General features: G+C 44.6%; 1 protein-coding gene across 8 annotated transcripts; it reads left to right on the top strand.

Moving 5' to 3' along the window:
- Nucleotides 1–27,946, top strand: LOC133381584 (gastrula zinc finger protein XlCGF26.1-like). Of its 8 annotated transcripts, XM_061620886.1 has the most exons (8): nt 1–352; nt 4,490–4,909; nt 5,107–5,188; nt 5,478–5,560; nt 6,328–6,454; nt 8,789–9,691; nt 21,942–21,948; nt 24,694–27,946. In XM_061620886.1, the coding sequence occupies exons 2-8, from the start codon at nt 4,583–4,585 to the stop codon at nt 26,009–26,011; spliced, it is 2,847 nt and encodes a 948-aa protein (XP_061476870.1). In that variant the 5' UTR covers nt 1–352; nt 4,490–4,582; the 3' UTR covers nt 26,012–27,946. The 8 variants fall into 8 exon arrangements, with proteins under 8 accessions (XP_061476870.1, XP_061476865.1, XP_061476868.1 ...); XM_061620881.1 differs by lacking the exons at nt 1–352; nt 4,490–4,909; nt 5,107–5,188; ... (2 more) ...; nt 8,789–9,691; nt 21,942–21,948 and adding exons at nt 18,662–18,805; nt 20,155–20,682; nt 20,850–20,931; nt 21,231–21,310; nt 22,113–22,239 and having other exon boundaries at nt 24,537–27,946; XM_061620884.1 differs by lacking the exons at nt 1–352; nt 4,490–4,909; nt 5,107–5,188; ... (2 more) ...; nt 8,789–9,691; nt 21,942–21,948 and adding exons at nt 18,836–18,946; nt 20,155–20,682; nt 20,850–20,931; nt 21,231–21,310; nt 22,113–22,239 and having other exon boundaries at nt 24,540–27,946.
- The last annotated feature ends 31 nt before the right edge of the window (nt 27,947–27,977 follow it).

Genomic DNA, 27,977 nt, shown 5'->3' with positions numbered 1-27,977 from the left:
TTAAATCGTCACTTCCTTTGGGAACCTGAAGTGTCCGGAGTCTCATCCAGAGGCCCAAACTCCCAACTCTGTGCGTGCAGTGCAAGATTCCTCTTTGGCTCCTCCTCTGAGAGCGACGCGGAGAGAGAGAGAGAGAGAGAGAGGGAGGAGGGATCCTGCCGCTTGGCTGTCTAGGGGTTAAAACTCGTTTCCTAGAGAGGAAGGGAGGGGGGATGAAGGGGCGGGGTCCTGCAGAAGAAGAAGAAGAAAACACCTCCCTGCAAAGTCCTTTCCTTCCTGGCCTCTCACGTGCGGCTTGAAAGTGGCCTTTGTCTTTCCCAAGCCCTGCGTCGGTGGCCCCGTTGGGGATCTGGTGAGTCTCTCTCCCGCCCCGTTTTGTGCATTGGGGTGAATGGGGGTCCCAGGGCTGCAGGGGGCGGGTGCATAGAGGGCCTGCTCCGCTGATCCATCCGGGATCCGCTCCAACAGTGGTTCCTTATCAAAGTGCCGGGAGGTAATGAGTGAGGTACCGCAGGGCTCAGTGGTGGGCCAAGTGCTCTTCAGTATTTTTATGAACGACTTGGATGAGGAGGTGCAGGAAATGCTTATCAAATTTGATGATGATACCCAATTGGGAGGGATAGTTAATACCTTAGAAGGCAGAAAGAAAATTCAAAGGGATCTTTACAGGTTGGAGCACTGGGCTGAAAATAACAGAATAAAATTTAACAGAGATAAGTGCAAAGTTCTACACCTTGGAAAAAGAAACCAAATGCACAGTTATAAGATGGGGGATACTTGGCTCAGCAATACTACGTGCGGGAAAGGGCTTGGAATGGTTATTGATCACAAGCTGAATGAGTCAACTACAATGTAGCTGCAGAAAAAAATGCTGTTTTAGACTGCACTGTATTGTTCCCAGATCACATTAAGTACTTGTTCCTCTCTGTTTGACACTGGTTTGGTTTCATCCTGAGTATGGCATCCACTTCTGGATGCCACATTTAAAGAAGGATGCAGACAAACTGGAACAGGTTCAGAGGAGGGCAACAAGGATGATCGGGACTGGAAACAAAGCCCAGTTAGGAGAGACTGAAAGAACTGGGCATGTTTAGCCTGGAGAAGAGAAGACTGAGGGGAGATATGATAGCACTGTTCACGTACTTGAAAGGTTGTCACACAGAGGGGGGCCAGGATCTCTTCTCGAGCGTCCAGAGTGCAGGACATGGAATAATAGGCTCAAGTTGCAGGAAGCCAGATGTTGACTGAACATGTGGAACCACTTACCTTCAGAGGTGGTTTGTTCTCCAACACTGGAGGCATTCAAGAGCCAACTGTACAGAATGAAATTTAACAAGATAATTGCAAAGTTGTACACCCAGGAAAAAGAAACCATATGCACAATTATTAGATGGGGGATACGTGGCTCAGCAATACTACATGCGAGAAAGATATGAGCCAATAGTGCAATATAGCTGCAAAAGAAAACAAATGCTATTTTAGGCTGCATTAAGTCTTGTTTCCAAATTGCATTTAGTACTAGTTCTCCTCTATTTGGCACTGGTTAGGCCTCATCTTGAGTACTGCATCGAGTTCCGGACACCACATTTTAAGAAGGATGCAGACAAACTGGAACGGGTTCAGAGAAGGGCAACGAGGATGATCGGGGGACTGGAAACAAAGCCCTATGAGGAGAGACTGAAAGAACTGGGCATGCTTAGCCTTGAGAGGACTGAGGGGAGATATGATAGCACTGTTCATGTACTTGAAAGGTTGTCACACAGAGGAGGGCCAGGATCCCTTCTCGAGCATCCCAGAGTGCAGGACATGGAATACTGGGCTCAAGTTGCAGGAAGCCAGATGTTGATTGAACATCTGGAACCAATGACCTAGGGAGGTGATGAGCTGTCCAATACGAGCCATTCAATTGGCAGCTGGACAGCCACCTGTTGGCTATGGTTTATTTATTTTTATTTATGTATTTATTTATTCGATTTATTAGTTGCCCATCTGGCTGGATTAACCAGCCACTCTGAGCGACGTACAAAGCAAAAACATATAAAACATCAAAACATCAAAAAACTAGACAGTAGAAACTAAACAATAAGGTAGAGGCAACTGAGTTTCAACAATAGGGCTTCTCGCCTCTATAGTCCGAAGGTGTAACTGCAGATGGAAGCTCCTGGTGTAAGTCTTCCCACATTGGCATAGAAACCAGTGTGGGTGATAGTCCGTTTGCAGGATCTAAAACGGCATCTTCCCCCCTCCCCGATCTTAGCGTCCAGCAACTCCAGCAGGGAGAGGGGCGGGACAAAGAGGCCCCTCAAAATCGAAACCAACAGGGCAGTTCTTCTCAAAGAAGCCAAGGCGAAGGAGCCAGGGTGCAAACGCAACTGGTATCAGGCAAAGTGGACGAGGCCATAAGGTAGGACGACCGCCGCTGCAGGGGTGCTTCCTAACCCTCAGAAGGCAAAAGATCTTCATAGCAAAGCGGCGTCTTCCAAGGACAGGTCACAGCACCAGGCCCTCCGAGAGGCCGCAGCACAACTCCCATCAGCCTCAGCCAGCATCGCCAATGGTCAGGAAAGATGGGAGTTGTGGTCCAACAACATCTGGAGGCACACTGGTTAGGAAAGGCTGAGGTAGAGTATCACATCGCGTCCCTGGGTCATACCGATCGCTGGCGTCCAAGTCCAGGTCAAATATCGAGGGAGGCAGCACAGAGAAAGAGAGGGGGGACTCCACCACTCTGTGCGTTGTAGCCTTCAGCCGAGGGGGAATTACCCCGTAAAAGCCATCGGTGGTGGAGCTCCATCGCCTGTAGCTGTTGCCTCTACCGCCATCTTTATGCAACTTGGATACCTGCATTGAGCAGGGGGCTCAATTATGTGCTATTATCAATTGTGCTATTATCAGTCCTCCTGACTCACGCGCCCATTCAGACATGTAACCCCTGTGATGCTGTGGGGATATTTTGAGATTGGACAGAAAGCACTACTGAGAATAACTGGTGGTTTTTCATTCGAAGGAATCAAATTCAGGAGACCTCAAATGAAAGTAAATAAATGTAGCATTAATTGGACATGAAAACAAAGTAGATTATTATTATCATTCATTTATATACTGTTTAATTGCCAACACGGCTTCTAAGTGTTTACAACTCTAAAAGCAATTCAAAAATATGAACAGACATATAAGTAAAAATAAAGTAAAAAAACACAGTAGAACATTTCATCCGAACTTAAGAGATAAACATCCACCATTGAAATGTACAATTAAACAAGCCCATTAAAACAGCCCTTATTAAGAGAGGAACCCAAACTGCATCCACATCTGCAGATCCATCGTTCACGCTTGCTAGGGCAGAAAATAATTAGGAAAGGTATTGAAAATAAAACAGCCGATATCATAATGCCGTTGTATAAATCTATGGTGCGGCCGCATTTGGAATACTGTGTACAGTTCTAGTCGCCTCACCTCAAAAAGGATATTATAGAGTTGGAAAGGTTCAGAGGAGGGCAACCAGAATGATCAAGGGGATGGGGCGACTCCCTTACGAGGAAAGGTTGCAGCATTTGGGGCTTTTTAGTTTAGAGAAAAGGCGGGTCAGAGGAGACATGATAGAAGTGTATATGCATGGCATTGAGAAAGTGGACAGAGAAAAGTTTTTCTCCCTCTCTCATAATACTAGAACTCGTGGACATTCAAAGAAGCTGAATGTTGGAAGATTCAGGACAGACAAAAAGAAGTACTTCTTTACTCAGCGCATAGTTAAACTATGGAATTTGCTCCCACAAGATGCGGTAATGGCCACCAGCTTGGATGGCTTTAAAAGAAGATTAGACAAATTCTTGGAGGACAGGGCTATCAATGGCTACTAGCCGTGATGGCTGTGCTCTGCCACCCTAGTCAGAGGCAGCATGCTTCTGAAGCCCAGTTGCCGGAAGCCTCAGGAGGGGAGAGTGTTCTTGCACTCGGGTCCTGCTTGCGGGCTTTCCCCAGGCACCTGGTTGGCCACTGTGAGAACAGGATGCTGGACTAGATGGGCTACTGGCCTGATCCAGCAGGCTCTTCTCATGTTCTTAAAATACGGGGGACAGACAAAAGCCTTCTGCCTGCACTTTTGACATGTTGGGGTTTTGGATTGCAGCTTAAAGAAGGGAAGCAGGGTTCTAGAGGGTGGAAATGGAGCTTACAAAGCATACATGAGGACCCTCAGTTGCTGATACATCTGTGTAACGGTGGAAGGCAACTTTTGGAGCACAGCTGGCTGGAGATGTGGCGTGTTTTTCTCTGTCCGTTGAGTCTGTGTAAGAGAACACAGAGAAAGGGAGGGGAATGAAAAGATGGAGAAAGTTCTGCCCCAATTAATGAAATAATTGGGTCACGGATATGCTAAATAGTTGGTGTGAGAGCAACATGAGTAGCTGTGTGGGGAATAAAACTTCCATGTGCAGAAGCAGTATATCTGATCTCGGATGCAAGGAAGAAATGTTAATTTGTCTTCCAGCAAATACTGGATGTTAGAACTCATCTGGCCTTGTAGCAGGAAGATGTTCCTCTATCACCGAGGCTGTGAGCAGTGAGGAATTCTGGGAAAACCATGCAGAAGGTCCCAGCTGAGGAGGACACCCTCTGCTCAGATGTGCAGCGCCAACAGCTCAGGCATTTCCGCTACCAGGAAGCCAAGGGCCCCCGGGACATTTGCAACCAACTCCACCATCTCTGCCTACAGTGGCTGAAACCAGAGCGACACACAAAGAATGAGATCCTGGACCTGGTGATCTTGGAGCAGTTCTTAGCTGTCCTTCCACCGGAGATGGAGAACTGGGTGAGGGAATGTGGAGCAGAGACCAGTTCCCAGGTGGTGGCCCTGGCAGAAGGTTTCCTCCTGAGCCGGGCAGAAGACAAGAAACAGGCCAAGCAGCAGGTGAGAACATTTCTTCAGATACTTTCAGGGGGCTCAAAATGTGAAGGAGGATATTCCAAAATTCTCTGCTAATTGCCCAGCTACCTTGGAAATCATCCAAGGAAGGATGTCCAATAACCTCCTAGGTTTGTGCCTCTGACATTCCTTTTCTAACCCTTTTCCCCAATTCCTGTTTTGACCCTTTGTTACTTTTTCAGGTAAAGGATCTCTTTGCAGAAACGGGCACCAATTTCCTTGATGCCGCAAAGCCTCCATCAGACACCATTCAGGGCCCATTGGGTAAGGATTATTGGGGTTTATCTCAGTTTGGTCCCCCTGTTTTAATTTTGGAGGACGGTTATCTCCAGCCTTTTCCAGAGTACACATTTGTTTACATTTCACTGATTTATACATGGGGACCAACAGTTTGATTTGTGGGAAATGGCCCAAAGGGTAAGAGATGTGTTTTCATGCAACTGAAATATAAAACGTGTATAAACGCTCAACAGATGACCTCTTCTGAGGCCCATGTGCAATAGTTAAACACAGTCATGTACTAATGGCTTCTCACCACCTTTGTCTCTCACAGGGAATGAAATGACACCAGGGAGACCTCCTCAGCTGTCTCTCTATTCCGATGGAGGAGAAGCAGCTGCTGTGGAACCAGATGAGGTAGGGGGCTGGATCAGTGGGGAGAGAAGGCTGGGGACAGCCTGAGTGCTTCTCTACTTGCTCACCTCTCTTGGTCTGAACAAAATCTGCCTCAACGAAGGCTTAAATCTTGATAATGGGGACCAGCCAAATCACTTTCATTATCCCTTTGGATATAGCTAGCGTTATTTATTAGTGTGAAGATTCTTTTCAGTAGTGTTTATTAATTTTGCATACTCTTTAATGCCACAGTTAATGCCAAGTATAGAAACCAGTTACTCAAAGATCAAAATAGAAACACCCATCATTGAAATAAAACAATTTCATTACAATATTAAAATCAATATCCATAGAGAATTGTGCTCACAAACAACACAGCAACAAATAGTAGATACTAGGGCTGTGCAGATTCCCACTGACCTGCTCTGAGGCTATGATCCGAGGACCCCCTAACGGGCCAACCCGGGAACCACCCGCCCTGCATCCCATCCCCCATTAGTCTGGAGGTGGGGCTAATGTTTAATTCAGGATTTTTGAAAACCATTGTTAGACACATGGCTGGGAGGAGGAGGGGGAAGGAGAGTCTACATCTCTTCTGCCCGCCCCCCAGCCTCGAGCAAGGCAGTTCTGCATGGGGCCCCTTCACAAATGATCTCTTGATCCTGCGGGGCATCAGGCAGGAAGGAAAGTCAGGCGATGTTGGGCTCCTGCTATCCAGTGGGGTAGAAATGCAGCCCTAGGAGATAATATTTGTGCTGCTTTCAATGAATTAATCTTTCCATTTTTAGCGTCCAGTCTCCCTTGAGGATGTGGCTGTGTCTTTCACAGAGGAGGAGTGGGCACTGTTGGATCCTGACCAGAAAGCTCTGCATAGGGAAGTCATGGAGGAAAATGGTGGGCTCGTGGCCTTTCTCGGTAAGGCTCCCTGGTGGACCATAATATTTGGTTTGGAATTCAATTATTTATATCTGTGATGAACCCCAACATTACGGTTCACAAGCACCACCTACAGCATCTGACATTTTAAGCCCCCTGCCATCTACTCTTTGGTGTCTGAATATACGATCAGACTTTTGAAATATACGTTTTAGAGATGGTGGGGAAATGGAACTAGTTATTTCCTGGTTGGCCACTGGCATCAGAGATGGAGCAGGTCTCTTGATTGGGCCAAACATTCCACCTGAGAAAGGGGGCAGGCTGTACTAATCTTAGATTCCCATAAATATGTGAGGCTTTTGGTTTCCTGCAAACATCAGGTCAGGAGTCCAAAGATGCTCTTTCAGAAGAAGCCTTTTGCCAGGAACTCTGCCATTGTTCTGAATTCCAAGACACTGTTCAGGCAGGTAACATTTAACTATCAAAGACAGATTGACTTTACTATTTTACTTGCAAACCCCTTTTTGTGTCTGATGGTTGCACCCCCCTGTTTCTTCGCATATTCTCTTCTCCCTCAAAACAAAATTTTTATTGGTGTTTTGATACTTGGCCTCACTGTGTTTTACAGGCAGTTGCAAATGGACTTCCAAGTGATGGATCTCAGTGGCCATCAGATGATCAGGTCTGAGAGCCCCTTTGAGAGCAATGTGAGGTTCCTGATGGGGAACTCCTCAATGCAGCCAATCCCAGCAGGGCTCCCTGTCGGGGCTGATCAACTGATGGGTACTGAGAGAAATCTCCGCTTGCCAAGCAACAATTAGGAGTGCACTTTAAGCTCCCAGTCATTTCTTTGCTGCCACATCTTTACCTGCCCATGCTGGAAGTCAGAGGTCTGGGGAAAACATCCTCACACATTACATTAGGATGCTGGTGGGCCTAATGATTCCTGAGGGCCAGAGGTCCCCCATTGCTGCGTTAGCTGTAGAGTTTATCTATTGGCCGTGGGATCTGCTGCATGCCAATGAAATCCTCTGCCAGTGACTGATGGGGTCTACCTTCTTATCATATTTGTATATTTCCATTTGAAATAGTCAGAAGTACCTCATTCTAGTGAATGCACAGGATTGGGGGTTGACATGACTTTCCTTTGAACCTTATGGCCCCCCAGAGCTCCACTTGTCAAACATTGTGCTCACTTAAGCGCACCCTGTCTCTGAGCATAGAAGATATCCATAGGGGCAGATCAAAAGAAGAAAATCCCCAAGACTAGGGACATCCACAAAAAATAATGGGATTTTACAGCAGAATAACTAATAATGTTTATTTCATACCCACTGAATTCTTGGTTACATAAGTAACATATATTCCTGGCTTTAGCCAGTATACTGAGTTAAATTCTCAAAAGTAAAGCAATATAATATGATATGTCAGGCTATTATGCAATGCCTATTCAATTAAACATTTCTTAGCATTAATCAAGCTTCAAAGCATGTTGTTATACTATGATATAGTCATATAAATCCAGACATCTATAAGTATCCATCAGGGAAAGGATGAATATTCTCACCTACTAAGTTCCAAGGCAAGGCAAGCCTTGAACTTTCCAGCAGTAATGATGAGTGACCTCGTCCAAAAGGACTGGTAAATTGAAAGGTAAGTGACCTCATCCAAAAGGACTGGTAGATTGGGAGCCTCAACACACACTTTTATAAGAAAATTGGGAGGGAGCATGAAATGATACTTTGGGAATTTCAGGAGCTTACCTGTCAGGCCCTCTAAATTCACATGGAGACACTCAGATGCACAGCACTAAAGGCGTCAGTCAATCCCCAGTTGGGAACAGGAAAAGCCATAAAAGGCACTCAAGGGGAAAAAACCATGCATGGCCTGTCAGTCTGTTTATCTATCTTACATTATACTCCTGATATCTTGGCCGCCTGTTGTCTTTAAACCTGTGGGGCTATTTTTAACACTGAACTCTGATGGGAAACTTATTTCTAATCAATATTCAGTAAGGGCTGCTTAGCCCATCACACATTGCTCCTAACAGCTCTGGAGAGAATGCAGTGTTGTTCCGTTTATCTGTACAACAATCTTGTGAAGTAGGCTAGGCTGAGAGAGCGATTGGCCCAAGACCACCCAGTGAGATTGATCCCTGAGCTGGAAGCTAAACCCAGGGCTCCATGGCCAAATTCAACAGGTTGTAGTATACCAGCTGTCCATTAAATAGAGGCAGTTAACTCTCTAGTTAGATCTGTCTCCCGTGCGAGTCTTTTCCGCTCTTCATTTATCACAAACAGTCATTGGCATTGTTCAATAAGTTAGGGTACCATTTCTTCCTAAGGCTCCAATCGTTTTCTTTCTTTGTTGCAGAAAGTGATAAATTGAAAAGCAAGAATAAAAGAGACGGTGACAAAATTCACATAGTTGGGGAGTGTGGAGAGAACTTAACTCAGAATTCCCAAGACAGAATTCACACCAGGGTGAAACCATGTAAATGCTTGGAATGTGGAAAGAGCTTCAGTCGGAGCACCTGTCTCAGTAGGCATGAAATAGTTCACATTCGGAAGAAATATCAGTGCTTGCAATGTGGAAAGAGCTTTCATGCAAGCAGAGACCTTTGTTGTCATCGAAGAATTCATGCAGGGGAGACACCATATCCTTGCTTGGAATGTGGAAAGAGCTTCAGTCGGAGAGACAATCTCACTTCCCATCAAAGAACTCACACAGGAGAGAAACCATATCAGTGCTTGGAATGTGGAAAGAGCTTCAGTCGGAGATACAGTCTCACTTCCCATCAAAGAAGTCATACAGGGGAGAAACCATATCAGTGCTTCGAATGTGGAAAGAGCTTCAGACACAGTACCCACCTCACTTCCCATCGAAGAACTCACACAGGAGAGAGACCATATCAATGCTTGGAATGTGGAAAAAGCTTCAGACACAGTGGTCACCTCACTTCCCATCAAAGAACTCACACAGGAGAGAAACCATATCAGTGCTTGGAATGTGGAAAGAGCTTCAGTCAGAGAACCTATCTCACTTACCATCAAAGAAGTCATACAGGGGAGAAACCATATCAGTGCTTCGAATGTGGAAAGAGCTTCAGCTGGAAGGAAAATCTCATCTCCCATCAAAAAATTCATACAGGGGAGAAACCATATAAATGCTTCGAATGTGGAGAGATCTTCATTCACAGCCAGCATCTCACTTCCCATCAAAGAATTCATACAGGGGAGAAACCGTATAAGTGCTTGGAATGTGGTAAGAGCTTCAGTCGGAAATACCATCTCACCTCCCATGAAAAAGTTCACAGTGGGAAGAAATCCTATCAATGCTTGGAATGTGGAAAGAACTTCAGCCGGAAGGGAAGTCTCACTTCCCACCAAAAATCTCATGTAGGAGGGAACCCATAAATGCTGTGGCAGCTGGTGGTCACTGGACCTGGCAGGGCTGCTACGAGGCCCTGGAAGCACAGCCAGTGAGGTCACAGAGGTTTAGGCAAGTTGGGGGTGATAATCTACTGATTATGGGGAAGGGTTCAGTGTCAGGATTCCCGTGTACCTTTGTGTGCAGAATTGCTCTTTAATTGCTTTAATATTAAAAAACTCAGTTTGCTTCTTCAGAAAAGCAAAGGAAAGCACAGGAAGAAGAAAGTATAAAAATCTATTGTTTTGTTCCCTCAACACATGGTGATTTAAGGACATAAAAAGACGGCTGCTCATTCGCAGTCCAGGAAAGGGAAATACTGGCAATCAGAAGAGATCAAGCTGCTTTTTCGATTTATTTCAGCCGAGGGAAGGGCAAACGGAATTCTGGCCCGCACGCCGTAATAAGCAGAACACTATTCTGGCACATTTAACACAAACATCTTGAGGCAGGATATGTCTGGTCTCCAGGCCAGGCCCACTCACAATTTAAATCATATATAAACATTGTTTTAAAGTTATGCAGTGCCATAGAGGGTGCCTGTGGCCAACTCAAGGAGGTTCACATCTTCTGGGTTGCCAGAGGGAAGCTGAGCTGAGAGGACAGGAGGCCACCAGGTGTGCATCATGCCTTTACTTTCCTTATAGAATCTGAAGAATCAACTTTAGCATTCAGATCAATAGAAAATTGTTCCTTCAGACCATACTGTGTTGCAACATTATTTAATTTATAATATTAATGTAGTGATTGTGTTGTTATGTGCCTCCAAGTCGACTGCGACTTATGGCGACCCTATGAATCAGCGACCTCCAAGAGCATCTGTCATGGACCACCCTGCTCAGATCTTGTAAGTTCAGGTCTGTGGCTTCCTTTATGGAATCAATCCATCTCGTTCGGCCTTCCTCTTTTTCTACTCCCTTCTGTTTTTCCCAGCATTATTGTCTTTTCTAGTGAATCATGTCTTCTCATGATGTGTCCAAAGTACGATAACCTCAGTTTCACCATTTTAGCTTCTAGTGACAGTTCTGGTTTAATTTGTTCTAACACCCAACTATTTGTCTTTTTCGCAGTCCATGGTATCCGCAAAGCTCTCCTCCAACACCACATTTCAAAGGAGTTTATTTTTCTCTTATCCGCTTCTTTCACCATCCAACTTTCACATCCATACATAGAGATCGGAAATACCATGGTCTAAATGATCCTGACTTTAGTGTTCAGTGATACCTCTTTGCATCTGAGGACCTTTTCTAGTTCTCTCACAGCTACACTCCCCAGTCCTAGCCTTCTTCTGATTTCTTGACTATTGTCTCCATTTTGGTTAATGACTGTGTCGAGGTATTGATAATCCTTGACAAGTTCTATGTCCTCATTGTCAACTTTAAAGTTACATAAATCTTCTGTTGTCATTACTTTAGTCTTCTTGACGTTCAGCTGTAGTCCTGCTCTTGTGCTTTCCTCTTTAACTTTCATCAGCATTCGTTTCAAATCATTACTGGTTTCTGCTAGTAGTATGGTATCGTCTGCATATCTTAAATTATTGATATTTCTCCCTCCAGTTTTCACACCTCCTTCATCTTGGTCCAATCCTGCTTTCCGTATGATATGTTCTGCATATAGATTAAACAAATAGGGTGATAAAATACACCCCTGTCTCACACCCTTTCTGATGGGGAACCAGTCAGTTTCTCCATATTCTGTCCTTACAGTAGCCTCTTGTCCAGAATATAGATTGCGCATCAGGACAATCAGATGCTGTGGCACCCCCATTTCTTTTAAAGCATTCCATAGTTTTTCATGATCTACACAGTCAAAGGCTTTGCTGTAATCTATAAAGCACAGGGTGATTTTCTTCTGAAATTCCTTGCTCCGTTCCATTATCCAATGAATGTTTGCGATATGATCTCTGATACCTCTTCCCTTTGTAAATCCAGCTTGGATGTCTGGCATTTCTCGCTCCATATATAGTAAGAGCCTTTGTTGTAGAATCTTGAGTATTACTTTACTTGCATGGGATATTAAGGCAATAGTTCAATAATTACTGCATTCCCTGGGATCCCCTTTCTTTGGAATTGGGATGTATATGGAACGCTTCCAGTCTGTGGACCATTGTTTAATTTTCCATATTTCTTGACAGATTTTTGTCAAAATTTGGCCAGATTCAATCTCAGTAGCTTGTAGCAACTCTATTGGTATGCCATCTATTCCTGGTGATTTGTTTCTTCCAAGTATTTTAAGATTTCTGGTTCTTCATCATACGGTTCCTCCGTGAATGAATCTGTCATCCTTGCATCTCTTTTATAGAGTTCTTCAGTGTATTGCTTCCATCTTCCTTTTATTTCATCTCGGTCAGTCAGTGTGTTCCCCTGTTGATTAATCAACATCCCTACTCTTGGTTTAAATTTCCCTTTCATTTCTCTAATCTTTTGGAATAGGGCTCTTGTTCTACCCTTTTTGTTCTCTTCTATTTCTATACAGTAACTATTGTAATAGGTCTCTTTGTCCCTACGTACTAGTCGCTGTATTGTTGCATTTAGGGTTCTGACCGTGTTTCTATCTCCTTTTGCTTTTGTTTTCCTTCCCTCTTTAACCATCTTAAGAGTTTCTTCAGTCATCCATTGAGGTCTTTCTCTCTTTTTAACTATTGTCTTTTTGCATTCTTTCCTGATAATGTCTCTGACTTCATTCCATAGTTCTGGTTCTCTGTCAACTAAGTTTAAATCCTGAAACCTGTTCCTTATTTGATCTTTATATTCTTCTGGGATGTTATTTAGATTGTATGTTGGCATTATGATTGCTTGGTTCTTCTTCTTTAGCTTTACTCTGATTTTCGATACGACCAGTTCATGATCTGTACCGCAGTCTGCTCCTGGTCTTGTTTTCACATAAAGCATGGAACTTCTCCATCTTCTGCTACCAATTATATAATCAATTTGATTTCTATATAGACCATTTGGTGATGTCCATGTGTACAGTCATCTTTTTGGTTGATCAAAAAATGTGTTTGCAAGAAACAAATTATTGGCTTCACAGAATTCAATAAGTCTCCTGCTTCATTTCTGTCTCCTAGGCCCCATTTCCCCATAATTCCTAATTCTTCTCTGTTCCCTACTTTTGCATTCCAATCCCCCATGATTATCAGCACATCTTGTTTTGGTGTGTGATCAATTTCTTTCTCTATTTCTGCGTAAAATCTCTCCAGTTCCTCTTCTTCTGCGTTTGCCGTTGGAGCATAGACTTGGATGATGGTTATGTTGGTTGGTTTCCCATTTAATCTCATTGATATCATTCGCTCAGACCTTGCGTTGTAGCTCCTAATTGCTTTTGCTACATCACTTCTCACTATTAAAGCAACTCCATTTCTTCTTAATTTCTCAATTCCAGCATAAAATATTTTGTAGTTGCCTGATTCAAAACGTCCCATTCCCGTCCATTTTAGTTCTCTCATGCCAAGTATTGTAATGTTGATGCATTCCATTTCTTGCTTGACAATTTCTAACTTTCCCTGGTTCATGCTTCTCACATTCCATGTTCCTATTGTGCGCGTCATACAACTCTGGACACTCCTTTTGCATCAGTGCACATCAGCCTTTGGGCTTCCTTGCGGCTTTGACCCAGCTGCATCATTAGTCACAGTGCTACTCGTAGTCCTTTGTCTTCCCCAGTAGTTCAGTGAGTGCCTTCTGACCTGCAGGTCTCATCTTCCAGCACTATCTCGTGTTGCATTTTGGATACTCTGTTCATAGGGTTTTCGTGGTAAGAGGTATTCAGAGGTGGTTTACCATTGCCTTCCTCGTGAGTTTGGATGCATCTTAGTCTGGTGTCTCAGCTTTGACCGTTCTGCCTTGGGTGTCCATGCTAGGAATCTAGCCTCTTGGTCTAGACTCCTGACGGCATTGCTCTTAGCTTCTTCAGCGCTCTCAAACCCCCTCACCACGTTAAGGTGTGCATCCTAGAGTGATCATTGCAATGTAAATAGTATTTCCTCTTTGTCTTTCTGTTCGTGTGCTCGTCTCTGCCTGGAAGAGTGGTATTCAATGCTAATTCTACTCAGAGTAGACCAGTTGAAGTTAAAGGACACAACTAAGGTTCATTGATTTCAATGGGTTAGTTGAATATGAATTCAGCTGATCCATTGAATGCAACCCTTGGATATTGCATATATTAGCTTTTACATCATATAAAAACCAGGCAATGCCTTTCCTAATTTCCTTGGAGGCATTTGTTGGCAAACCTATTGTAGCAATAAAGGGTTTTTAAAACTAATATATAATATTAATACCAAACTTTTATTATGTGTTTACTCTTTTTTTTAAGGTTCTCCTATGATGCTCTGCATTTCAATGTTATGTTGTTAGGCAAGGGCTCCTTTGGACAGCTGAATAATTTGTAGGGCTATGCACAGGATTCGGGCGAATCACAAACCAAATCGGGTCGATTTGTGATGTGTCCAGATTGAGTTGAAGCAGCTACAGATGTCTGCCAAATTGAACAGCTAGTCTTGATTCATTTGTAGAGATTTGTACAGATCTATAGCTCAAAACAGTCTCTATTTAAGCCAGAAAGAGAGTCTCAGCAATGTAGCAATTACAACACCATGTAAGGGGAATTCCAGGATATGGAAAGGTTGAGAAGGTTAGAATGCTGTGACCAATCTCCAATCACAGTGCTTGGGTGTGTGTGTGTGTGAAGGCTAAAAATGCAGAAATGTTTTGTAAGTTCTGCCTCTCAGAAATGTTTGGTGGGAGTTTGGTGGCAGTTGTTCAGTTTGTATATGTTTTATATTTTTTCATAATCAATCCAAAACCAATTCATTTGCTTATGTTTTCTATCTGATTTTTTAAAATTTTATTCCCATTGCTAAGAATTCTTATTACTCTTAGTGGGCATCCTTAGCCACAGCTTTCTGAATTCAGTATTATTGTTATTTTCCTGTTGCTAACCACACAAACAATAAAAAGCAGCCAGCTTGTGTGGTTACACAATTTTTTATTATTTTTAGCCAGCCAGCCAATCTTTGTGGGCAAATTAGCCATCATTCTGAGTACAAAATCATCATCATCATCATCATCATGGAAACGAGAAGCTATGGTCAGATCACTGGTCTTATTTTTCCCTCACTCACTACTGCTGTTGACAGTCCTCCCAAAGTATAGTTGGGTCTTTAAAAAAAAAACTTGCTTGGCAAAATTGAATTTTAGAGGTGGCTAGCCTGAAAACCCCTGGAGTTACCCCACCTGAAGATTTGACAGGAATGATCCCCTCTGCAGGGGTGATCATGTCCCCAAATTTCATTTCCCTTTAGACATATCATCTCAATGATGCTGCCAACTCTTGCCTGCCTGATGCTACCTACCATGTCTAGTATTGCAAACCTATTTTAAAAAATCCCACCTCATTTTTCTTTCAAAATTGTGCAGGAAGGAACAGGGGAAACACAGGAGTATGGGAATTGGCATGACAGAGCACTCACAGTCTATTTTGGCATTTTGCCACTTCAGCTGTGTGGGTGCAGGCTTCAGCTATGGCACCGTGGGCCCGGGACAGGCTGGTGCCCAAGGGCCCAGTCATGCCTGGCACCACCCCTGCTTCTGACCAAGGTGTGTCTGGCAACTTCAGCAGATACTGAAGATGCCACTTTTTACTCTGGCCTTTGACACCTGAGATGTACATTTTTAGGATCAACCCTATTTTCTATGATGTTGTTTTAAACTTTTTAATCATGTGTTTTAAAATGGTTGTAAACCGCTCTGGGTGATGGGTGGGTAATAAATTCTAATATTTTGGCATTATTTCATGATCGACAGAGACTAAATTGAGATACATCCCATCAGTCCTTACCCAGTGGCTTCTGTCTGGTGTCCAATGGAGGTCTCATTCCTGTAATGAAATCAACATTATATATGTTTAAAACTTTTGAAATTGTGTTCAGGTAAGAAAGTGTTAATAGAATGTTAGTAGGTGCGGATGCACTCAGATCAGATCTGAGTCATTCCAAAAATATTTTACTTCAAAGAACCATTAACATCAAATGTATAAAGGGGAAAATGGAAATGGACTGCCTTCAAGTCGATTCCGACTTATGGCAACCTATGAATAGGGTTTTCATGGTAAGCGGTATTCAGAGAAGGTTTACCATTGCCTTCCTCTGAGGCTGAGAGGCAGTGACTGGCCCAAGGTCACCCAGTGAGCTTCATGGCTATAAGAGGAGGGCCCTGAAATAGCCAAGGGCAACCTGAGGGCACAGCGGTACTGCAAAATAAGATGAACCATAAAGGGCACTAATGGCAAATGAATTCTCCTTGGCAGACACACATTGTGATTCTTCTGTGCCTGGTTTCTATGACCTTGCGAAAAACATGGGAAGCTCTTTCCACGGAGTCAGACCATTGGGTCCATCTTGCTCAGCAGTGTCTACACTGACTGGCAGCAGCTCCCAGGGTTTCAGGCAGGAGGCACTCCCATTCCTGGAGAAGCCATGGATGTAACCTAGGACCTGCACTCAAAGTAGATGCTCTGCCACTGAACTACAGCCCTCCCACGGGTGCAGGGGTTGTAAAGAGCTAGATCAGAAGGAAGCCACATCTGTCCAAGCAGACTTGGTTTCTAATCTGTGGCTAAGTGGGGAATCACACCTCGGTTTCCCAGGTCATAGTCCAACACTCTAACCATTACACCACACTGTCTCTTTCTGCTCCTCTCCAGGAATCAAGTTCAGTTCATTCTACTTTAGCTGAATCTAGTTTAGTTGAATCTAGTTTAGTTTATTTTGGTTGAATCTTGTTTGGTTCATCTCTAGGAATCTAGTTCAGCATGCTAAACCCTCAGTGTGCTACCTGATGGAGTTGTACCTGCTGCTCTTGAACAAACAATAGTGCGTCCACTGCTGAAGAAGCCCACCCTAGACCCTGCAGTTGACAATCACTACCGCCCAGCCAGGGAAGGTGACGGAGGAGCAGTTGCAAGAATTTCAGGAGGATACGGACTATCTAGGTCCATTTCATTCTGGGTTCAGGCATGGTACCAGCCCTTGTTGACCTGATGGATGACTTGTATCAAGAGTGGGACAGGGTAAATGCATCTCTTCTGTTACCTGATGTTTCTGTGGCTTTTGATACTGTTGACGATGGTATGCTCCTGGACCAGATCTGTGGAGTGGATATTGGGGGCACTGTTGGATGGTGGTTCTGTTCCTACCTGCAGGGTCGTGACCAGAGAATAGCACTGGGGGATTCAGATTAATGTCTTGGCCCTATGATCTTTTGCTATGGTGTGCAAGAGGGCACAATCCTGTCACCACTTCTGTTTAACATCTGGATGACACCATTGAGAGCTGTTTGGGGGCAAAGTGTCATCAGTATCTTGATGAAGCACAGGTCCATAAACTGAGTCAAAAGGGGCTGAGCATGCTCTGGAACGTTGGATGCAGTTGTGGAATGAATGAGGGCTAATAAACGGAACTTGCAACCTGGGAAGACAGAAGCACTGTGGGTTGGTCGTGCCTGTGGCCGGGAGGTTGACCATTTGCCTGTTCTGGATGAAGTTCTTCTCCAGCAATGGCTGCTCTTGGACAGGGATAGCCTAGCTGTGGTGACTCATGCATTTATAACCTCCAGATGCGATTATCGCAATGCGCTTTATATGAGACTACCTTCCAGTTGCTGCAAAACACTGCAGCTGGACTGGTCATGGAGACAGACTACCACTAGCTCATAACTCCAGTGCTTTAAAGCGTGTGCTGGCTGCCAATATGTTACTGTGCCAGGTTCAAGATTCTTGAATTAATCTACAAGGCCCTTAACAACTTGGGTCCAGGAATTCTTCAGGGCCCACTGATCCCTTATATCCGAGCCTGACCACTGAGATCTTTTTGGGGGGTGTCTCTCTTGGTGGCCCCCTCCCCCATGGCTCACACGCATGGCTCATAAGAATCAGAAGCTATGCTTTCAGTGTGGTGGGTCCAAGCCTGTGGAACTCCCAAGTGAGATGGGAAAGGTACTGTCCTTGCTGAACCTCAGGTGCACAGCTAAGACTCTCTTGTTCCAGCAAGCATTTCAAGGTAGTGTTTGGTTTTATGTTTTTATGTGCATCACTTCGATAGTTTATTTATTTGATTTATATCCCGCCCTTTCTCCCAGTAGGAGCCCTGGGCAGTAAAAGATATATAAAGTCTTCATTAAATAAATAAATAGGTAAGCAGTAGGATCATCTCTAAGCAGGAGCCAAAGAAGAACCATGGATTGCACACACAGAGGGGAATTTTGGCCTCTCCTGGCCTGGTGCAACTCCTGCCACTAAAGGTTCCCACAGGAATCTGGCAGTGTGAAGGGGCAGGTACAGATGACACAGCCTGAGCAAAGGCTGCGTACACGTTCCCCTCACCCCGAATCCTGGGAACTGTAGGTTACCCCTCTCAGATCTACAATTCCCAGCACTCTTAACAAATTGCAGTCCCTGGGATTGTTTTTTCCCCGGAAGGGGGTGTGTGCTTTAAAGGCACGCTGTGTACGCCACCAGAGACCAAAGAGGTGTTGAGCTAGAGAAGCCCCACCCTCCAAATTGGCCATACTGGAGGACAGCATGCAAATAGAGACGTGAAGTAGAGAGCGGTTTTCCTAGGGCAGGAGATGAGGAGAGCAAAGAGTTAAAAGCGGTTTTGTGGAGCGGGGAAGCAAAATCTCCCAAAGGGCCCTTTCAGCATCTGAAGACTTCTCCATGTAGCCCAGTGCAAAGGGGGCAGCCAGACTCCACAGTCCCCGTTGCAGGAATCTCCGCGAGCCTCCTAGAGAGGGAATTTGGGAGGACGGGGAGAAGTCGATCGGAACTCCTCTCCCACCCTTGCATGGCCAGGTTCGCTTGGGAACCTGAAGTGTTCGGAGTGTCGGGAAGAAGCCAAAACTCCCCACTCTGTGCGTGCAGCGTAATGTTTCTCTCCTGCTTTGAGAACGACGCGGGGAGAGAGTGGTGAGCTTAATGTTTGGCCCGCTAAGGGTTAAAATGAACAGGACTAGAGTCCTAGAGCATCCTTCCTGGCTTCTGACCTGGGGAGCGAAAGTGGCCTTTGACCATCGCAAGCGTTGCGTCAGTGGCCCTTCTTGGGATCTAGTGAGTCTCTACCCCGCCCCCTTTTTCTGCATTTGGGTGAAGGGGGGGGGTCCCAGGGCTGCAGGGGGAGGATGCATGGAGGGCCTGCTCAGCTGATCCATCCGGGATCCACTCCAACAATGGTTCCTTCTCAAAGTGGGGGCAGGTAACGAGTGGGGTACTGCAGGGTTCGGTCCTGGGTGCAAGGATCTTCAATATTTTGATTAACGACTTGGACGAGGAGGTGCAGAGAATGCTTATCAAAGTTGCAGATGATACAGAATTGAGAGGGATAGTTAATACCTTGGAAGACAGATGTAAGATTTAAAGGGATCTTGATAGGGTGGAGCACTGGGCTGAAAACAACAGAATGAAATTTAACAAGATAAGTGCAAGTTGTACCCCCAGGAAAAAAACACCAAACACACAGTTATTAGAGGGGGTATACTTGGCTCAGCGATACTATATGTGAGAAAGATATGAGCCAACAGCGCAGTATAGCTGCAAAAATAGGCAAATGCTATTTTAGGCTTCATTAAGTCTTGTTTCCAAATTGCATTAAGTACTACTTCCCCTCTATTCGGCACTGGTTAGGCCTCATCTTGAATACTGCATCGAGTTTGGATGCCACATTTTAAGAAAGATGCAGACAAACTGGAATGGGTTCAGAGAAGGGCAACGAGGATGATCAGGGGACTGGAAACAAAGCCCTATGAGGAGAGATTGAAAGAACTGGGCATGTTTAGCCTTGAGAAGACTTCTCGAGCATCCCCGAGTGGAGGATATGGAATAATGGGCTCAAGTTGCAGGAAGCCAGATTTCGACTGAACATCTGGAACCAATGACCTAGGGAGGTGATGGTCTGTTCAACCCTGGAGGCATTCAAGATGCAGCTGGACAGCCACCTGTCGGGTATGGTTTAACTTGGACTCCTGCATTGAGCAGGGGGCTGGGCTCAATGGCCTTAGAGGCCCCTCCCAAATCTACCATTCTGTGATTCTAAAATCACTCAAATCAGGGAGCAGATCTTCTTCCACTTGTCTGCCTCTCTGCAAAGCTAGGAAGCCCTGGAGAGGATTTAAAGTAGGTCTGCAATGCTGATTTGATCTCATGGCAGTGAATCCTCAGTTGTACTTCGTGTGGCCCCCGTGCTAGCCAGACACATCCACGTTTTTTCCTGTCCTGAAAGTGTAATAATTCTGTAACAGAACAATGTCTTTGCTTTGCAGGACTTGGTAGCACCTCTGATTAGGAGATTCATAGACTTGAGACAGAAATTGGCATAAGACAAAGGAGTTCCTTCAGTCCTGTTGGGGGCTTCCTTGGTGCACAGATAAAAGATGGAAGAGGAAGACGCATCTGGCCATGAAGCAGGAAGATGCTCCTATACCACCAAGGCTGGCAGCAGTGAGGAATTCTGGGAAAGAACCATACAGCAAGGCCTGGGTGAGGAGGACACCCTCAGCTCAGATGTGCACCGACTGCATTTCAGGCAGTTCTGCTATCAGGAGGCCAAGGGCCCCCGAGAAGTTTGTAACCGACTCCACAATCTTTGCTGTCTGTGGCTGAAGCCAGAGCGACACACGAAGAACCAGATCCTGGACCTGGTGATCCTAGAGCAGTTCTTGGCTGTCCTTCCACCGGAGATGCAGAGCTGGGTGAGGGAATGTGGAGTGGAGACCAGTTCCCAGGCGGTGGCTCTGGCAGAAGGTTTCCTCCTGAGCCAGGAAGAGGACAAGAAGCAGACAGAGCAGCAGGTGTGAGAGAGTTTCATTGGGATATTCAAAATGGACAAAAAATGTGAGGGAGGGTGTCCCAAAATTCTTGACTAATTGCCGAACCTCTTTGGAAAGTGTCCAAGAAATGAACCTGTAATTTCATTTCTAATTCTCTTCCCTGTTTTGAATCCTCATGACTGTTTCAGGGAAATGATCTCTTTGCAGAAATGGGCAACAATTTCCTTGAGGCCAAGAAGACTCCATCAGACACCATTCAGGGTCCACTGGGTAAGGATTAATGGGATTTAGTCTCCCTGTTTCAGTTATCTCCAGCCTTTCCCACAGTACACATTGGTTTACATTTCACTACTTTATATGTACTTTATATGTGGGGACCAGCAGTTTGATTTGTGGGCAATGGCCCAAAGGGGGGAGATGTGTTTTCACGCAACTGAAGTATAAAATGTGTATAAACCCTTGATAGAGAAGACCTCTTCTGAGGCCCATGTGCAATAGTTAAACATGCATCAGGGAATCTCTGAGACAATCACGTGCTGATGTCTTCCTACCACCTTTGTCTCCCACAGGAGATGAAATGACACCAGGGAGAACTCAGCTGTCTCTCTTTCGTGACGGAGGGAAAGCAGCTGCTGTGGAACCAGATGAGGTAGGGGGCTGGATCTGTGGGGAGAGAAGGCTGGGGACAGCCTGAGTGCTTCTATACTTGCTCACCTTCCTTGGTCTGAACAAAATCTGCCTCAACGATGGCTTTGTAGACCACTCAACAAAGGCTTAAGTCTTGATAATGATGACCAGGCAAATCACTTTAACTGTCCTTTTAGCTAGTGTTATTTATGAATATGAAGATTCTTTTCAACATTGTTTGTTAATTTTGTATACCTGTTAATGCCGCAAAGGGCTTCTAACCCAAGTATAGAAACCACGAACCCAAAGATTAAAATGGAAACATCCATCATTAAAAGAAAACAATTTCATTACAATTTTAAAATCAACATCCGTAAATAACTGTGCACCAAAACAATCCCATAAAAACAACACAGCAGTTGTTAGTAGATATTAGGGCTGTGCAGATTCCCTTCGACCTGCCCTGAAGCTCCAGCCTGAGGACCCCCTAACGGGCCAACCCAGGGACCACCCACCCTGCATCCCATCCCCCATTAGTCTGGAGGTGGGGCTAATGTTTAATTCAGGATTTTTGCAAACCATTGTTAGACACATGGCTGGGAGGAGGAGGGGGAAGGAGAGTCTACGTCTCTTTCACCCCCCCCAGCCTAGAGCAAGGGGGTTCTGTAGGGTGCTCCTTCACAAGTGGTCTCTTGATCCTCCAGGGCATCAGGCAGGAAGGAAAGTCAGGCGATGACGGGCTCCTGCTATCCAATGGGGTAGACATGCAGCCCTAGGAGATAATATTTATGCTGTCTACAAAGAATTAATCTTTCCATTTTTAGTGTCCAGTGTCCTTTGAGGATGTGGCTGTGTCTTTCACGGAGGAGGAGTGGACGCTGCTGGATCCTGACCAGAAAGCTCTGCATAGGGAAGTCATGGAGGAGAATTGTGGGATTGTGGCCTTTCTCGGTAAGACTCACTGGTGGACCATAATATCCAGAGCTTGGAAAAGTTACTTTTTTGCACTACAACTCCCATCAGCCCAATCCAATGGCCATGCTAGCTGGGGCTGATGGGAGTTGTAGTGCAAAAAAGTAACTTTTCCAAGCTCTGATAATATCTGTTTTGGAATGCAGTTATTTATATCTGTGAGGAACCCCAACATTCTGGTTCACAAGCACCACCTACAGCATCAGGGATTTTAACCCTCCTGCTGTTAACCTTGAGCTATGGACTATTTGGTGTCTGAATACGCGATCAGACTTTTGAAATATACGTTTTAGAGATGGTGGGGTGATGGAACCAATTATTTTTTGGTTGGCCATTGGCATCAGAGATGAAACCACTGCGTCAGAGATATTTCTTGATGGAGCCGAACTACAGTAAACCTCAAAGAAGGGACAGGCTGCACTGATCTCAGATTCCCATATTAATGTGAGGCATTTGCCTTACTGGAATCATCAGGTCAGGAGTCCAAAGATGCTCTTTCAGAAGAAGCCTTTTGCCAGGAACTCTGCCATTGTTCTGAAATCCATAACTCTGTTCTTGGAGGTAACACTTAACTAGTAAAGATAGATGCCCTTTATTATTTTATTTGAAACCTGTGTTGTGTTTAGTTGTCGCCTGTCAGGATCCCACCTGCTGCCACCACTTGTCAGGCCCCTTCCTGTGGTCACCACCTTGTCACGATCTGACCTTAGGGTCCTGGTCTCTTAATGGTTCTCTTATTGGCTCTAGCAAAGATCTCTCAAGATCCCACTGCTAGGCAGCACCACCAGACACTCCCTGTAAACAATATTGCCTTGAGACTATGCCTTAGTCTCCTCCTGGCTTATTGCTACTTTGTGTCTGGGTGCACTTGCAGGCCACAACCTCCCTGTATCTTTGTCCCTCTAAAGATTACAGCCCTGGGTTGCTCTGGATACCTGAAGATGTTACACTATCTCTTCACCGCTGCCACCATTGATACTGTTTCCTAACCTTGGTATATGCCCTGCCCACTCTTCTGGTCTGTGTAACCCAGCCAAGGATCAGGCGTTCTGGTAAACCAAGAAATATTTATTTATATACACAGGGAATAACAAGATTATTTAAAGGTATTGTCAACAAGCGTGTGGTTTCATAAGTTGCATTACTCTTTATGTTTCTAGCCGTCAATAACCTGCCTCACTACCTGCCTAATCCAATCCAACCCACAAAACCAACTCCAACTTCCCTCAGAACTCCCACCAACAGAACTCTCTCCACCTACCACCAACCGCTCTGTCATTCTCATTTATACCTTCAGACACTCAACGCTCAGCCAATCATAACACAACATTCTCCAGCATTCCAGCCTGTGTACTCCCCCCTCTCACTCAGTCTACTTACCATATATACTCTAATAAACCCGCACTTACCATATTTACAGTATTATAAATACAGGAGCATCACATTGCCACACCCTTTCTTCCTATTTTCTCTTCCCCACAAATACAAAATTGTTTGTATTTTGATATTTGGCCTTACTGTGCTTTATAGGCAGTTGCAAATTGACTTCCAAGGCACACAACACAGCAGCCATCAGCTGCTCAGGTCTGAGAGTCCCTTTGAGAGTACTGTGGGGTTCCTGATGGGGAATTTCTCAAAGCAGCCATCCCAGCTAGGCTCGCTGTCAGGGCTGATCAGTTGATGGGTGCTGAGAGAAAGCCCTGCTTGTTGAGGAACAATTAGGAATTCACTTTAAACTCATCATTACCTGCCCACGCTGGAAGTCACAGGTCTGGGGAAAACATCCTCACAGACTACATTAGGATGCTGCTGGGCCTAATGATTCCTGAGGGCCAGAGGTCCCCTACTGCTGCCTTAAATGTAGAGTTTATTTATTGGCTTTGGGATCTTCTGCATGCTAATGAAATCCTCTGCCAGTGAATGATGGGGTCTAACCTTTTACTATATTTGTGTCTTATCTGCACAACAATCTTGTGAAGTAAGCTAGGCACTGAGAGAGAGTGATTGGCCGAAGACCACCCAGTGAGATTGATCCCTGAGCCGGAAGCTGAACCCAGGTCTCCATGGTCCAACCAGGTCTCTATGGTCCAGATCCAATCTGTAGCATACAACTGTCCATTAAATAGAGATAGTTAACGCTCTGCTTAGATCTGTCTCTCATTTGTGATAAAGGAAGAACTGAAAGGACTCAAAAGCATTCATTGCCATAGTTGGTATAGTTCAATAATTTAGAGTTTGGTTTCTTCCTAAGGCTCCAAATGTTTTCTTTGTTTCAGAAGGTGACAAATTGAAAACCAAGAAAAAGAGAGACCGTGACAAAATTCACACTGTTGGGGAGTGTGGAGAGAACTTAACTCAGAATTCCCAACACAGAATTTACACTGGGGTGAAAGCATATAAATGCTTGGAATGTGGAAAGCGCTTCAGTCGGAGCACCTATCTCACTCACCATCAAAGAATTCATACAGGGGAGAAACCATATCAATGCTTGGAATGTGGAAAGAGCTTTCGTGCAAGCACAAACTTCTGTCGTCATCAAAGAATCCATACAGGAGAGAAACCATATCAATGCTTGGAATGTGGAAAGAGTTTTAATGCAAGTACAGACTTCTGTCGTCATCAAAGAATCCATACAGGCGAGAAACCATATCAATGCTTGGAATGTGGAAAGAGCTTCAGTAGGAGGTCCAATCTCACATCCCATCAAAGAATTCACAGCAGCAAGAAACCATATCAATGCTTGGAATGTGGAAAGAGCTTCACCTGCAAAACAAGTCTCACTTCCCATCAAAGAATTCACACAGGGGAGAAACCATATCAGTGCTTGGAATGTGGAAAGACCTTCAGTTGGAAGGAAAGTCTCACCTCCCATCAAAGCATTCATACAGGGGAGAAACCATATCAATGCTTGGAATGTGGAAAGAACTTCACCACCAAAACAAATCTCACTTCCCATCAAAGAATTCACACAGGGGAGAAACCATATCAGTGCTTGGAATGTGGAAAGACCTTCAGTTGGAAGGAAAGTCTCACCTCCCATCAAATCATTCATACAGGGGAGAAACCATATCAATGCTTGGAATGTGGAAAGAGTTTCACCTCCAAAACAAGTCTCACTTCCCATCAAAGAATTCACACAGAGGAAAAACCATTTCAATGCCTGGACTGTGGAAAGACCTTCACCTGGAAGGAAAGTCTCAGCTCCCATCAAAGAATTCATACAGGAGAGAAACCATTTCAGTGCTTGGAATGCGGAAAGAGCTTTAATGCAAGTGCAGACTTTTGTCGTCATCGAAGAATTCATACAGGGGAGAAACAATATCAGTGCTTAGAATGTGGAAAGAGCTTCAGTTGGAAGGAAAGTCTCACCTCCCATCAAAGCATTCATACAGGGGAGAAACCACATAGATGCCTGGAATGTGGAAAGAGCTTTCGTTGCAACAAAAGCCTTACTATACATCACAGAAGCCACACAGGTGAAGAACCATATAAATGCTTGGAATGTGGAAAGAGCTTCAATCAGAGCTGCCATCTTACAACCCATCAAAGAATTCATACAGGGGAAAAACCATATAAATGCTTAGAATGTAGAAAGAGCTTCAGACAGAGTTCGCACCTCACTTCCCATCAAAGAATCCATACAGGGGAGAAACCATATCAATGCATGGAATGTGGAAAGAGCTTCCGTCGCAACACAAGCCTTGCTGTACATCACAGAAGCCACATGGATAACAACCATATCAATGCTTAGAATGTGGACACAGCTTCACCTCCAAGAGAAGTCTCACTTCCATTCAAAGAATTCATACAGGGGAGAAACCATATCAATGCTTGGAATGTGGAAAGAGCTTCAGGTGGAGAGATCATCTCACTTCCCATCAAAGAATTCATAGAGGGGAGAAACCATACAAGTGCTTGGAATGTGGAAAGACCTTTCATGTAAGCACAGACTTTTTAAAAGATAATATTTATTAGGGTTTTAACAATAGTAAGAAGAACAAAAAACATCAACAAATACCAAGTACAATAATGGAGACATGCAGTGTGCAGTAAAACATGGGGGGGGAAGAGAGGCATAAGAGAGTTAGGTTAAAATTTCAGAAAGGCAGTTCTAAGGCTACATAGTGCAGAGTCATCTGATAGAATCTTTCCAGCAGGAGAACTGAGTTACCGGGGGATGTACTCCTGTTTGGTACCAGAGCTTGGAAAAGTTACTTTTTTGAACTACAACTCCCATCAGCCCCAGCCAGCGTGGCCACTGGATTGATGGGAGTTGTAGTTCAAAAAGAGTAACTTTTCCAAGCTCTGTTTTGGACATATTAATAAAGTTTATGAAGGGGAACCAGACTGCCTCAAATGTTTCAGGTTTGGACTGACTCTTTCGTAACCTGAGGTTGTGAATTGGCTTTTCAGCAAGCACAATACGCCATAAACGTCTGTACCATTCGCTTAGGGAGAAATCCACAGAGGTTTTCAGCCAGCTGAGATAGTCATTTGAGCGGCTACTAGTAAGAAAACAACGTTCCACTGTAGCAATTTATAGCCAACATTGATGGAAAGGTGGTCAATGGACAGAGTCTTCTGAATCTGCTGTTTGGTGATCTTCGACATATGTTTGAAAACCAAATGTAGACACATGGAGACAAAACCACCACATATGCATGAAGTAACCCCATTCATCGCATCCTCCCCAACATTTGGGCGATAGAGTACTCTTCATATAACTCACTGGAGTGGGGTACTATCAGTGCGCAACTTTGAGAGAGGCTTCTCTGATGGTTGCAGATACTGTTGGGAAAAGAGCATTTTTCCAGTAATTGTCCCAGATAGAATTTGGGATTGTAATCCCTAAATCTGCTTCCCAAATTCGCTTCAGTCATTGGTAAACCCTAGGTGGAGAGTTAAGGATATCATAAATTCCAGAGACCAAAGCTGAGATTCGCCATAGTTTACTTCTAAACCCATGGCTTGTTGAAAATCAGATAATTCTTTCTTTAGTGCCCTCAGATGGGTTAGATAGGATAACCAGAGCATTGTTGGTGAAAAGGCTCACAGTATTTCCTGATCGCCCATGTGGATCCCCTTGATCTCTTCATCTGCTCTGATGTGGGCTGCTAGAGCCTCAATCCCGAGTGTGAACGAAAGAGGAGACAAGGGTTACCCTTGTTTAGTCCCCCTTCCCAAAATTCTCCACCCTGGGCTCCTACTGGGAGGAAGGGTGGGATATAATTCTAATAATAAATCTACTAATGGAACACCTCTCCCGATACGAACCAACCCGTACACTACGCTCCACATCAAAGACCCTCCTCCGGGTGCCTACTCCGAGGGAAGCTCGGAGGGTGGCAACAAGGGAGAGGGCCTTCTCAGTGGTGGCCCCCAAATTATGGAATTATATCCCTGACGAGGTGCGCCTGGCACCATCACTGTTAACTTTTCGGCGCCAGGTCAAGACTTTCCTTTTCTCCCAGGCATTTCAGCATGTGTTTTTGAATTGTTTTAAATGTTTAAATTGTGTTTTAAATTGTTTTTAAAAGATGTGTTTTAAATTTGTATATGTGTTTTTAGGTACTGCAAACCGCCCAGAGAGCTTCGGCTATGGGGCGGTATATAAATACAATAAATAAATAAATAATAAACAAACAAACATTCTCTGTATAATTAACGCAGTACAATTGTATGCATGTCTACTCAGAAGTGGGAATCTTTTTGTATAT

The sequence above is a fragment of the Rhineura floridana genome, chromosome 3 (assembly GCF_030035675.1).
Source record: "Rhineura floridana isolate rRhiFlo1 chromosome 3, rRhiFlo1.hap2, whole genome shotgun sequence".
Taxonomy (NCBI): domain Eukaryota; kingdom Metazoa; phylum Chordata; class Lepidosauria; order Squamata; family Rhineuridae; genus Rhineura; species Rhineura floridana.
The sequence above is the reverse complement of the archived record's forward strand: the minus strand, read 5'-3'. Positions and strand labels throughout refer to the sequence as shown.